A 14,718-nucleotide genomic window follows, 5' to 3' on the forward strand; every position below is an offset into this window, starting at 1 on the left:
GTGTAAACTTTGGCATTAATGATTGAAATCCTTAAACCCTTATAGCATCCTTCAGAGCGTGAACTTTGGAGGAAAATCATTTTTTTAAGCAGTCTCTCAGCATTTGTTATACATACATCCTTTGCCATTAAAAATTTAATTTCATAAGAGAAAGCTAAACTAGAGCATAAGCAGATTAATTGTGGTTTATTGTAGTGTTGTAAAAAAAAATTTTAAATTTAGGAGTTCCTGTCGTGGTGCAGTGGTTAACGAATCTGACTAGGAACCATGAGGTTGCGGGTTTGCTTCCTGGCCTTGCTTAGTGGGTTAAGGATCTGGCATTGCTGTGAGCTGTGGTGTAGGTTGCAGATGTGGCTCGGATCCTGCATTGGTGTGGCTCTGGCGTAGGCCGGTAGCTACAGCTCCAATTAGACCCCTAGCCTGGGAACCTCCATATACCGCAGGAGCGGCCCAAGAAATGGCAAAAAGGCAAAAAAAAAAAAAATTTAATTTGTACTTCTTTGATAAATATAGTTTAAGTAATTAATATATTTAGCTTTTTTTTTTTTTTTTTTTTCCTATCTTTTGTCTTTTTGGGCTGTACCCATGGCATATGGAGTTTCCCAGGCTAGGGGTTGAATCAGAACTGTAGCTGCTGGCCTACACCACAGCAGTATGGGATCTGAGCCGCATTTGTGACCTACACCACAGCTCAGGGCAACACCGGATCCTTAACCCACTGAGCAAGGCTGAGGATCGAACCCTCATCCTCATGGATACTAGTCAGGTTCATTAACCACTAAACCACTGTGGGAATGCCTATATTTAGTTATTTAATAAAATAATTTAAAACTAATATTATGTGTGTTTATTATGTGTATAATGTTTTGTATATTTTCATATATACGTATATGTGTATATATGTACATATAGATAGAGAGTAGAGGGTGAATGTTCAGAAATGGCTTTCTGAAAGCAGTGTGAAACTTGGGCAAAACATATTTGAACATCCATTTATCTCAGTCTACCCTATAATCTAAGTGATGCTAAACCATGAAAGCCGACTTCATTAAAGCCTCTAATCCCTGGTGTCCTTCGCTTTCCTTTAACAACAACAACAAAAATGTAATTTCAGATTCGCCGTGTTGCCTGTGATCAACTGTATACTCTTAGTCAGACAGATACTTCAGCTCATCCAGATGTGCAGAAGCCAAATCAGTTTCTCCTGGGTGTAATTCTCACAGCTCAGCTGCCTCTCTGGTCCCCAACTAGTATTATGCGAGGAGTGAATCAGAGGTACGTAATCAAGATAAAGAAGTTCACGTCACACTGAAGGAGAATACTGATTGATGTACTGCGGCCCCGTCTACAGTGTGTAATAGAGACGGCAGAATTGCTCCTTTCCTCTTCCAGCATTTGCACCCTGAAAGGCCATTTCAGTGTTTTTCCCTAGTCAGGACAGAAGAGTTGGAAGAAACAGTACCAGGCTTTCTTCCTCTTGCCCACCCCAACTCCCACCTCCGTCCAACCTGGTCCACCCACCCCAGCGAGAAAGAGGACTCACCTGGAGGTTGAAAGGCTGCATGATTCAAGCCAGATCACTATGTAAAGGTCCCACTGCTCGTGTTCACTTAGATGTCACTTCTGGCCTTACACTTGTATATCGCTTTCTTAGTTCAGCCTACTTTGCAGCTCCATGTCTAGGGGTATCTTTCTAGCTTTCTTTATTGCTTTTATACTTGCCTGGACGTGGAAGAAGGCTTGCGGTCCAGGCTCATAGGATGACTTGAGTAAATCCATTCTGCTGGTCCCATCTTACCTCCTTCAGCTAGCCTACATACAGATCTGTCCCAGTGTAGGTCCAGGGTGGGAGGTTGGAGATCCCACACTGACCTCAAGTTTAAGTCATTTTCTACAGCTCAATTTTATCAGAGAGCCCTTGCTCTGGGGCTTAGACGGTGCCACAGAGATATGTGAAATGAGTATCTACTTTCCTAGTGTGTATGCTTTATAAATTAGAGCCCTTAGAGGGAAAAGATGTTAGAGCTACTCCAAACACCTAACATGTAAAGCACCCAAACTTGGTCTTTTTTTTTTTTTTTTAGTGTGGTAAAATACACATAGCAGAATATTTAACGTTTTAACCATATTTAGGTGTACAGTCAGTGGCATTAAGTGTATTCACATTGTTGTGCCACCATCTCCACAATCCATCTTCAAAACTTTTAGCATCCTAAATAGAAACCCTACCCAGTAAAGAGTCATTAGTTAAAAGATACTGTAAAAATTGAAATTTTCTGCAGTTCCCGTCATGGCTCAGCAGAAATGAATCTAAGATCCATGAGGACGCAGGTTTGATCCCTGGCCTCACTTAGCAGATTATGGATCCCGCGTTGCCGTGAGCTGTGGTGTAGGTCACAGACGTGGCTTGGATCCCAGGTTGCTGTGGCTGTGGTGTAGGCTAGCGGCTATAGCTCCTATTCGATCCCTAGCCTGAAAACTTCCGTATGCCACAGGTGTGGCTCTAAAAAGACCAAAAAAAATTAAAGAGTTCCTGTCATGGCTCAGTGGTTAACGAATCTAAGAACCAAGAGGTTGCAGGTTTGATCCCTGGCCTCACTCAGTGGGTTAAGGATCCAGCATTGCCGTGAGCTGTGGTGTAGGTCACAGATGAGGCTCGGATTCTGTGTTGCTGTGGCTGTGGTGGAGGCTGGTGGCTACAGCTCCTGTTACACCCCTAGCCTGGAAACTTCCATATGCCGCGGGTGCGACCCCAAAAAGACAAAAGACAAAAAAAAAAAAAAAAATTAAGATTTTTCTATGTGGAAAAAAAACTGCTTAAAGCAAAAAGTCAGTTAAGCTGTCTAAATGGATATGTAACGTATATAATAGACAACAAGCTGATTTTGGCAATATGTATAAAAAGCTGTTAGACATCACAAAGCAGCAGCCAAACTGAAAAACGGACAAAGGGCATGAAGAGAGTTCAAAGACAGTCATGTACATGATTTCTTTTTTTAGATTTGCTAGTTTTTTTTTTAATGCAGCGAAATATATATGACAAAATTTACCATTTTAGCCATTTTGGGGGTATATTTCATGACATTAAGTAATATTTATTACTGTGCAACCATCACTGCTATGCATTTCCAGAACTTATTCATCATCCCAAACTGAAACGGTCCCCATTAAACAATAACTCCGCATTCATTTCTCTCCTCCCTCCAGGCACTGACGGTCACCATTCTACTTTCTGTCTCTATGAATTTGACTGTTCTAGGGACATCCTACAAGTGGAATCATAAATATTTGTCCTTTTATGTCTAGCTTATTTCACTTAGCATGGTATTTTCAACATTCATCTGTGTTACAGCATGAGTTGGGGTTTCATTTCTATTTGGGACCAAATAATACTAACTTTTATGTATATATCATATGCTTTCCATTCACCCATGGATGGAATGTTTCCACTTTTTGGCTAGTATGAATAATGCTTCTATGAGTATAAATATGCAGATATCAATTTGAGCCTGCTTTGAGTTCTTCTGGGTGTATGCCCAGAAGTAGAATTGCTGGGTCATATGGTAATTCTTTGATATTTTGAGGAACTGCCTACCATACTGTTTCCACGGTGGCTGTGTGCCATTTTACATTCCCACAGCAGTGTGTAAGGGTTCCATATTCTCCACGTCCTTGCGAACACTTGCTGTTTTCTGTTTGCTTTTGATAGTAACTATCCGAATGGATGTGAAGTGGCATCTCGGGGCTTTGATTTGCATTTGCCTAATGATTAGTAATTTTGAGCATCTCATCATGTGCTTATTGGCCATTTGTATATCTTCTTTGGAAAAATGCCTATTCAAAGTCTTATTCTCATTTTAAATTATGGTTGTCTGTTTTTTGTTCTTGTTCTGTTGTAGGAATTCTTTATATATTCTGGATGTTAACCCCTTATCAGATACACGATTTGCATATATTTTCTCCCATTCTGTGGGATTTCTTTCACTCTCTTGATAGTGTCTTATGACACACAAAAATACTTAATTTTTAAGAATTCCAGGAGTTCCCCAGTAGCCTACTGGTAAAGGATTCGATATTGTCACTGCTGGGGCTTGGTTTTGATCCCTGGCCTGGGAACTTCCACCTGCCAAGGATGTGACAGAGGAAAAAAAAAGAATTCCAATTTGTCTGTCTCGCATTTTGTTGTCATATCCAAGAAATCACTGACTATTCTCCCTTTATATATATATATATATATATATATATATATATATATATATATATACACACACACACATATATATATATAAAATGATTTTTATTTTTTTCCATTATAGCTGGTTTACAGTGTTCTGTCACCTTGCTGCTGTACAGCATGGTGACCCAGGTACACATACATGTATATATTCTTTTTCTCACACTATCAAGCTCCATCATAAGTGACCAGACATAATTCCCAGTGCTACACAGCAGGATCTCATTGCTAATCTATTCCAAAGACAATAGTCTGCATCTGTTAACCCCAAGCACCCCATCCATCCCACTCCCTCCCCGTCCCCCTTGGCAACCACGAGTCTATTCTCCAAGTCCATGTTTTTCTTTTCTGTGGAAAGCTTTGTTTATGCCATATATTAGATTACAGATATAAGTGATATCATATGGTATTTGTCTTTCTCTTTCTGACTTCGCTCAGTATGAGAGTCTCTAGTTCCATCCATGTTGCTGCAAATGGCATTATTTTATTCTTTTTTATGGCTGAGTAGTATTCCATTGTGTATGTATACCACGTCTTCCTAATCCAATCACTGTTGATGGACACTGGGGTTGTTCCCATGTCTTGGCTATTGCGAATAGTACTGCAATGAACATATGGGTGCATGTGTCTTTTTCAAGGAAAGTTTTGTCCAGATATATGCCCAAGAGTGGGATTCCTGGGTCATATGGAAGTTCTATGTATAGATTTCTAAGGCACCTCCATACTGTTTTCCATAGTGGTTGTACCAACTTATATTCCCACCAACAGTGCAGGATGGTTCCCTTTTCTCCACACCCCCTCCAGCATTTGTTGTTTGTGGACTTATTAATGATGGCCATTCTGACTGGTGTGAAGTTGTATCTCATGGTAGTTTAGATTTGCATTTCCCTAATAATCAGGGATGTTGAGCATTTTTTCATGTGCCTGCTGGCTATCTGTATATCCTCTTTGGGGAAATGTCTATTCAGGTCTTTTGCCCATTTTTCCATTAGGTTTTTGGCTTTTTTGCTCTTGAGTTGTATAAGTTGTTTGTATATTTTAGAGATTAAGCCCTTGTCAGTTGCATCATTTGAAACTATTTTCTCCCATTCTGTAAGTTGTCTTTTTGTTTTCTTTTTGGTTTCCTTTGCTGTGCAAAAGCTTGTCAGTTTGATTAGGTCCCATTGGTTTATTTTTGCTTTTATTTCTGTTGCTTTGGGAGTCTGACCTGAGGAAGCATTTGTAAGGCTGATGTCAGAGAATGTTTTGCCTATGTTCTCTTCCAGGAGTTTGATGGTGTCTTGGCTTATATTTAAGCCTTTCAGCCATTTTGAGTTTATTTTTGTGCATGGTGTGAGGGTGTGTTCTAGTTTCATTGATTTGCATGCAGCTGTCCAGGTTTCCCAGCAGTACTTGCTGAAAAGACTGTCTGTCTTTTTCCCATTTTATGTTTTTGCCTCTTTTGTCAAAGATTAATTGACCATAGATGTCAGGTCTTATTTTTGGGTTCTCTATTCTATTCCATTGGTCTGTATGTCTGTTTTGGTACCAGTACCACACTGTCTTGATAACTGTGGCTTTGTAGTATTGCCTGAAGTCTGGGAGAGTTATGCTTCCTGCTTGTCTTTTGTTCCTCTGAATTGCTTTGGCAATTCTGGGTCTTTTGTGGTGTCATATAAATTTTTGGATTGTGTGTTCTAGTTCTGTGAAAAATGTCATGGGTAATTTGGCAGGGATTGCATTGAATCTTCAGATTGCTTTGGGTAGTATGGCCATTTTTATAATATTAATTTTTCCAACCCAGGAGCATGGAATATCTTTCCATTTCTTTACATCTTCTTTAATTTCCTTGATTAATGTTTTATAGTTCTCGGCATATAAGTTTTTACCTCCTTGGTCAGGTGTATTCCCGGGTATTTGATTTTTTGGGGTGCAATTTTAAAAGGTATTGTATTTTTGTATTCCTTTTCCAACATTTCATTGTTAGTATACAGAAATGCGACTGATTTCTGAATATTAATCTTATATCCTGCTACTTTGCTGAATTTGTTGATCAGTTCAAGTAGTTTTTGGGTTGAGTCCTTGGGGTTTTCTGTGTATAGTATCATGTCATTGGCATACAGTGAAAGTTTTACCTCTTCTCTTCTTATTTGGATGCCTTTTATTTCTTTTGTTTGTCTGAGTGCTGTGGCTAGGACTTCCAGTACTATGTTGAATAACAGTGGTGGAGTTCCTGTCGTGGCACAGTGGTTAACGAATTCGACTAGGAACCATGAGGTTGTGGGTTCGGTCCCTGCCCTTGCTCAGTGGGTTAAGGATCTGGCGTTGCTGTGAGCTGTGGTGTAGGTTGCAGACGCGGCTCAGATCCCGCGTTGCTGTGGCTCTGGCGTAGGCCAGTGGCTACAGCTCCGATTAGACCCCTAGTCTGGGAACCTCCATATGCCGCGGGAGCGGCCCAAAGAAATAGCAAAAAGACAAAAAACAAAAAAAACAAAACAAAACAAAAAAACAGTGGTGAGAGTGGGCATCCTTGTCTTATTTTAGATTTTAGTGGGAACGCTTTCAGCTTTTCTCCATTGAGTATTATATTTGCTGTGGGTTTGTCACAAATGGCTTTTGTTATGTTAAGGTATGTTCCCTCTATACCCACTTTGTTAAGAGCTTTTATCATGAACGGATGTTGGCCTTTGTCAAATGCTTTTTCTGCATCTAGTGAGATGATCATGTGGTTTTTGACTTTTCTTAATGTGGTATATGACGTTGATTGATTTGCATATGTTGAACCATCCTTGTGCACCTGGGATAAATCCCACCTGGTTGTGGTGTGTGATCTTTTTTTGTATGTTGTTGGATTCAGTTGGCTAAAATTTTGTTGAGAATTTTTGCATCTATATTCATCAAAGATATTGGCCTATAGTTTTCTTTTTTGGTGTTATCTTTGTCTGGTTTTGGAATTAGGGTGATGGTGGCTTCATAGAATGTATTTGGGAGTGTTCCTTCCTCTTCAACATTTTTAAAAAGTTCAAGGAGGATGAGTATAAGTTCTTCTTTGTATGTTTGGTAGAATTCGCCTGTGAAGCCATCTGGTCCTGGGCTTTTATTTATAGGGAGTGTTTTTATGATGTACTTAATTTCATTTCTAGTGATTGGTGTGTTCAGTTGATCTATTTCTTTTTGATTCAGTTTTGGTAGGCTGTAAGTCTCTAGAAAGTTGTCCACTTCTTCTAGGTTGTCAAATTTGTTAGCATACAATTGTTCATAGTATTCTCTCATGGTTTTTTGTGTTTCCGTAGTATCTGTTGTGACTTCTCCTTTTTCATTTCTAATTTTGTTTATTTGGGTTTTTTTCTCTCTTTTTGCTGAGTCTAGCCAGAGGTTTGTCCATTTTGTTTACTTTTCAAAGAAACAGCTCTTGGTTTTATTGATTTTTTTTCTATTGTTTTTTTAATCTCTATTTTATTGATTTCCTTGCTTATCTTTATGATTTTCTTCCTTCTGCTGACTTAGGTCTTGTTTATTCTTCCTTTTCTAATTCATTTAGGTGGTGGGTTAAGTTGTCAATTTGTGATTTTTCTTCTTTTTTGAGGAAGGACTGTATTGCTATGGATTTCCCTCTGAACACTGCTTTTGCAGCATCCCATAAAGTTTGAGTGGTTGTGTCTTCATTATCATTTGTCTCAAAGTATTTTTTAATTTCCTTCTTGATTTCCTCATTGACACATTGGTTTTTTAGTAGCATGTTGTTTAGTCTCCACGTAGTCAGTTTTTTGTCATTTCTTTTCATATGGTTGATTTCTAGTTTCATGCCAATAAAGATACTTGAAATAATTTCTGTGCTTTTACATTTGTTGAGGTTAGCTTTGTGCCCCAGTATGTGATCAGTTCTTGAGAATGTTCCATGTGCACTTGAGAGGAATGTATATTCTGATTTTTTTGGATGTAATGTTCTGAAAATGTCAATAAAGTCTAACTTTTCTATTGTGTCCTTTAGGATCTCTGTTGCCTTACTGACTTTCTGTCTAGAGGATCTGACCATTGATGTGAATGGGACGTTAAAGTCTCCTACTATGATTGTATTCCCATCAGTTTCTCCTTTTCTGTCTGTTAGTAGTTGTTGTAGGTATCTGGGTGCTCCTATATTAGGGGCATACATATTGATGATTGTAATTTCCTCTTCTTGAATGGATCCTTTAACCATTAAATAGTGTCCTCTTTTTGTCTTTCTTTATGGCCTTCATTTTAAAGTCTATTTTGTTTGATATGAGTATTGCAACTCCTGCTTTCTTCTTGACCATTGGCATGAAATATCTTTTCCCATCCCCTCACTTTCAATCTATGTGTGCTTTTCCCTAAGGAGAGTTTCCTATAGACAGCAGATTGAAGGATTTTTTTTATCCAATCTGCCACTCTGTGTGTTTTGATTGGAGCATTCATTCCATTGACATTTAAGGTGATTATTGATATATATGTATTTATTGCCATTTTAAATCTTGTTTTCCAGCTGATTCTTTGTTTCTCTTTTCTTCTTTTCTTGTTTTGGTTGGTTGGTTTCCATTTGTTTTATGCTTGAATACTTTCCACTTTTTGTGAATGTAATGTTTGGTTTGATTTGTGGTTGCCCTGTTTTTTAAGTACTTTAACCCCTTCCTATATCTGCTTGCTTTAGCCTGATAGTCGTATAGGCTCAAACACATCATTAAAATAAAAAAAGAGTCTATATTTTCTTACTTTCCTTTCCTACATTGTATGATTTTGATGTCTTTTTTTGTTTTTTGTTTTTTAACATTTTCATGTTTAGATCTGTATGCTGGTGTATTTAAGTGATTGCTTTCCAATTGTGGTTTCCTCCATCCTAATTCTTCTTACTTTTTTTTAAATTTTTTAAATTTAGAGAAGACCTTTCAGTATTTCTTTTAGAATGGGTTTACTGTTGCTGTACTCTTTTAGCTTTTGTTTGTTGGAGAAATTCTCTATTTCCCCTTCTGTTTTAAATGATATTCTTGCTGGATAGAGTATTCCAGGTTGCAACTTTTTTCCTTTCAGCACTTTAAATATATCTTGCCACTCCCTTTCTGGCCTGTAGTGTTTCTCTGGAGAAATCAGCTGATAGCCCTGTGGGGGTTCCCTTATAATTAACGCTTTGCTTTTCTCTTATTGCCTTTAGAATCCTCTCTTTAACTTTTGCCATTTTTATTGTAATTTATCTTGGTGTGGGCCTGTTGGGTTCAACTTGTTTGGGCCCCTCTGTGCTTCCTGTATCTTGATATCAGTATCCTTTAGATTTGGAAAGTTTTCAGCTATAATTTCTTTTCATATTATTCGTTGTTAGTGTATAGAAATGAAACTGATTTTTATGTATTAATTTTGTGTCTTTGTAACAGGGTTTTTCATGAACTCTGTAGGGTTTTCCATGTATAAAAGCTTGTCATCTGCCAGCAGATCATTTTCTTTCTCTTTCCAATTTGGATGTCTTTTATTTCTTGTCTAGTTGCTCTGGTTAGAACTTTTAATACTATGTTAATAGAAGTAGTGAAAGTAAACATCCTTGTTCCTGACTGTAGAGGAAAACTTTAGTCTTTCACCATTCAGTGTGATATTAGTGTGGGGTTTTCATATATGGCTTTTATTACGTTGAGGTAGTTTTCTTATGCTCTTGGTTTATTGAGTGTTTTTATCACGAAAGGACATTACATTTTGTTAGGTTTTTTTTCCCCCCCCTGTGTCAGTTGAGGGGATCATGTGGGTTTTTATCCTTTATTCTGTTAATTCAGTGTATTCATTGATTTATTTCTCATATTTTGAACCATCCTTCCATTCAAAGTATCAATCCCAATTATTCAAGGGGTTTAATTCTTTAAACGTACTGCCGATTTAGGTTTCTTCATATTTTTGGGAAGAGTTTAAGAAGGGTCAGTACTGATTCTTCTTTAAATGTTGGGTAGAATTCATTAGTGAAGCCAGCTGGTCTAGGACTTTTCTTTGTTGGGAGAATTTTTGATTGATTCAATCTCCTTGCTGGTGATAGCAAGAAATCACTATTTCTTCCTGATTCAGTCTTCCCAAATGTTCTGTTTCTAGGAATTTGTCCACTTCATCAAGGTTATCCAATTTGTTGTTGTGTGGTTTCCCATAGTACTATTTTTTTTTTTTTTTTTTAGTCTTTTTAGGTCCACACCCTCAGCACATGGAGGTTCCCAGGCTAGGGGTCGAATTGGAGCTGCAGCCGCCAGCCTCTGCCACAGCAACACCAGATCTGAGCCGCGTCTGTGACCTACACCACAGTTCATGGCAATGCCAGATCCTTAACCCACTGAGCAAGGCCAGGGATCAAACCTGCATCTTCTCGTGGATACTAGTCAGATCCGTTTCTGCTGAGTCATATTGGGAACACCACTTTTTTTTTTTTTTAATTGCATAGTCTATTTTTTCTGTTCCATTATGGTTTATTACAGAATGTTGAATATAGTTCCCTGTGTTATACAAAAGGACCTGTTGTTTATCCATTATATGTATATTAGTTTGCATCTGCTAATCCCAAACTCCCAATCCAGCTCTCCCTAGCCCCTCCTACCCTTTGGCAACCACAAGTCTATTTTCTGTGTCTGGGAGTCTATTTCTGTTTCATAGATACATTCATTTGTGTTATACTTTAGATTCCACATATAAGTGATATCATATGGTATTTGTCTTTCTCTCTCAGACTTGACTTAGTATGATAATCTCTGGGTTCATCCATGTTGCTGCAGATGGCATTATTTCATTCTTTTTTATGAGTAAGTAGTATTCCATTGTATATATGTACCACATTTTTATCCATTCATCTGTCACTGGACATTTAGGTTATTGCCATGTCTTTGCTATTATTAGTGCTGCTTTGAACATTGGGGTACGTTTATCTTCTCAAATTATAGTTTTGTCCAGATATATGCCCAGGAGTGGGGTTGCTGAATCATATGGTGACTCTATCTTTAGTTTTTTGAGGAACCGCCATGCTGTTCTCCATAGTAGCTGCAGCAGTTTACATTCCACCAACAGTGTGGGAGGATTCCATTTTCTCCATACTCTCCCACACTTTATTATGTGTTATTTTTAATGATAGCCATTATAACTGGTATGAAGTATAATTTTGATTTGCATTTCTCTGGTAATTGGAAATGTTGAGCATCTTCTTATGTGCTTCTTGGCCCATCTACATGTCTTTGGAGAAATGTCTGTTTAGATCTTCTGTCCATTTCTTGATCAGGTTGTTTGGTTCTTTTACTATTGAGTTGTATGAGTTGTATATTTTGTAAGCTAAGCCCTTGTCGGTCACATTATTTGCAGATATTTTCTCCTGTAGGTTGTCTTTTCATTTTCTTTTTGGATTCTTTTGCTGTCCAAAAGGTTTTAAGTTCAGTTGGGTCCCAGTTTATTTTTGCTTTTATTTCTGTTTAAGTCTAAGCCATTTTGAGTTTATTTTTGTGTGTGGCGTGAGGGTGTTTTAACATCATTGATTTACATGTGACTGTCCAACTTTCCCAACACCACTTGCTGAAGAGACTCTTTTCTCCATTTTGTATTATTGCTTTCTTTCTTGAAAATTATAAACCTTAGATCATATGTGTGTGGGCTTGTTTCTCAGTTCTCTGTTCTGTTCCAATGATCCATGTGTCTGTTTTTATACCAGTACCACTCTGTTTTGATTACAGTAGCTTTGTAGTGTTGTGTGAAGTCTGAGAGGGTTATGCCTCCTGCTTAGTTCTTTTAAAGCCTCAGGACCACTTTGGCAATTCTGGGTCTTTTATGGTTCCATATCAGTTTTAGGATTATTTGATCTTGTTATGTGAAAAATACCATAGCGATCACATTAAATTTGTAGATTGCTTTTGGCCATTTTAGCAATACTCATCTTTCTAATCCAAGAACATGGGATATCTTTCCATTTCTCTTTCATTTTCATTTAGTTTCCCTTATCAGTGTTTTGTAGTTCTTAGCATTTGTCTTTTACTTCCTTGGTTAGATTTATTCATAGATATTTTTATTTTGTTGGATACAGTTTTAAAAGGGATTTTCTTTTTTTACTTTCCCTTTCTGATATTTCATTGTTAGTATAAAGAAATTCAACCCATTTCTATATGTTAATCTTGTATCCTGCTACATTGCTGAATTTGTTTACCAGTGCTAATAGTTTTTGGATGGAGTCTTTAGTGTTTTCTATATATAGTATCATGTCATCTACACATAATAACAACTTTACCTCTTCCCTTTCAATTCAAATAGCCTTTTCTTGTCTGATTGCTGTGGCTAGGACTTTGAGTACTATGTTGAAAAGAAGTGAGTGTGGGCATCCTTGTCTTCTTTCAGATTTTAGCAGGAAGGCTTTCAGCTTTTCACCATTGAGCATTACGTTGGGTGTGGGATTATCATAAATAGATTTTATTATGTTGAGATATGTTCCCTCTATACCCACTTTGGTAGGAGTTTTTAATCATGAAGGGATATTGAATTTTATCAAATGCTTTTTATGCATCTTGAGATAATCATGTGGTTTTTTGTATTTTTCTGATGTCACATTGGTTAATTTGCTTATGTTTGTATCGCATTGGTTAATTTGCTTATATTGAACTGTCATTGTGATCCTGGGATGAATCCATTTTGGTCGTGGTGTATGATCTTTTTTGTGTGTTGTTGGATTTAGTTTGCTAATATTTTGTTGAGGATTTTTACATCTATTTTCATCATGTATATTGTCCGGTAATTTTTGTTTGTTTGTTTTTGGTGGTATCTTTATCTGGTTTTGGTACCAAGGTGATAATGGTGGCTTCATAGAATGTCTTTGGAAGTATACTCTCCTTTTCAGTCTTTTCGAAGAGTTTGAGAAGGACTGGGTAAGTTCTTCTTTGTATGTTTAGTAGAATTCCTCAGCAGAGCCATCCAGTCCTGGACTTTTGTTTGCAGTGAGCTTGTTACAGGTTCTATTTCACTTATAGTAAATTGGTCTATTCAAATTATCTATTTCTTCTTGATTCAGTTTTGGTGGGCTGTATGTTTCTAGAAACTTGTCCATTTCATCTAAGTTGTCCAGTTTGTTGGCATGTAATTCTTTATAGTATTCTTTTATAGGTTTTTTTTTTTATTATTTCTGCAGTATCATAATTTCTCCTCTTTCACTTCTTACTTTGTTTATTTGGGTTCTCTTTTCTTCTTGGTGAGCCTGGCCAGAGGTTTGTCAATTTTGTTTACCCTTTCAAAGAACCAACTCTTGGTTTCATTGATTTTGTTTTCTATTTTTTTTTTAATCTCTATTTTATTTTTTCCTCTCTAATACTTATTATTTCCTTCCTTCTGCTGACTTTAGGTTTTGTTTGTTCTTCTTTTTCTGATTCTTTCAGGTGGTAGACTCGGTGGGGGGGGAATTGACATTTTTCTTGTGTTTTGAAGAAGGCCTATATCTCTATGAACTTTCTTCTAAGAACTGCTTTTTCTGCCTCCCATAGATTTTGTATGATTGTGTTTTCACTGTCATTCATATCAAGGTATTTTTTAATTTCTTCTCTGATTTTTGTCATTGACCCACTGGTTTTTTAGTAATACGTTTTCAGTCTCCATGTAATCTTTTTTTTCCCCCCGTGGTTTATTTGTAGTTTCATGCTATTGTGGTCAGAAAAGATGCTTGAAATAATTATATCCTCTTAAATTTGTCAAGGCTTGTTTGTGCCCTAGTAGGTGGTCAGTCCTAAAGAATATTCCATGTGCAGTTGAAAAGAATTATGTATTCTTGATTTTTTGGATGTAATGTCCTGAAAATATCAATTAAGTCTGACTGTTCTATTGTATCATTTAGGATCTCTGTTGGCATATTAATTTTCTATCTCATAGATCTTTTCATTGATGTGAGTAGGGTGTTAAAGTCTTCTACTGTTATTTGTATTCCCATGAATTTCTCATTATGTCTCTTAGTATTTGTTTTATATATTTGGGTGCTCCTATATTGATTGCATATATATTGATGAGTGTAATATCCTCTTTTTGTATTAATCCTTTTATCATTATATTGTATCTTTCTTTGTCTTTCTTTATGGCCTTTCTTTTAAAATCTACTTTGTCTGGAGTTGCTGTCGTGGAGCAGTGGTTAATGAACGCAACTAGGAACCATGAGGTTGCAAGTTCGATTCCTGGCCTCACTCAGTGAGTTGAGGATCCAGCATTGCCATGAGCTGTCGTGCAGGTTGCAGACACGGCTTGGATCCCGAGTTGCTGTGACTGTGGCATAGGCTGGTGGCTACAGCTCCAATTAGACCCCTAGCCTAGGAACCTCCATATGCCCTGGGTGCAGCCCTAGAAAAGACCAAAAATAAAAAAAAATAAAATAAAATCTACTTTGTCTGATATGAGTATTGCTACTCCTGCTTTCTTGTCATTTCTATTTGCATGAAATGTCTTTTTCCATTCCCTCACATTCAATGTATGTGTGTCCTTTATCCTAAAGCTGGTCCATTGCAGGCAGCATACTGTAGACTTGTTTT

At 37.3% G+C, this 14,718-nt stretch overlaps 1 protein-coding gene across 4 annotated transcripts in view; it reads left to right on the forward strand.

Moving 5' to 3' along the window:
- The window catches only part of USP24 (ubiquitin specific peptidase 24), a 164,809-nt gene that overhangs the window by 98,927 nt on the left and 51,164 nt on the right, over window positions 1–14,718 (forward strand). For all 4 annotated transcript variants that reach the window (XR_002345484.1, XM_021097812.1, XM_021097813.1 and 1 more), the window contains one exon: window positions 1,115–1,275. Coding sequence is in view for 3 of the 4 variants with exons in the window: in XM_021097812.1 (XP_020953471.1) it covers window positions 1,115–1,275 (161 nt within the window). In the remaining variant the exon portion in view is untranslated. The remainder of the gene's footprint in view (window positions 1–1,114; window positions 1,276–14,718) is intronic.

This window comes from Sus scrofa, chromosome 6 (assembly GCF_000003025.6).
Source record: "Sus scrofa isolate TJ Tabasco breed Duroc chromosome 6, Sscrofa11.1, whole genome shotgun sequence".
In the NCBI taxonomy this organism is placed as follows: Eukaryota; Metazoa; Chordata; class Mammalia; order Artiodactyla; family Suidae; genus Sus; species Sus scrofa.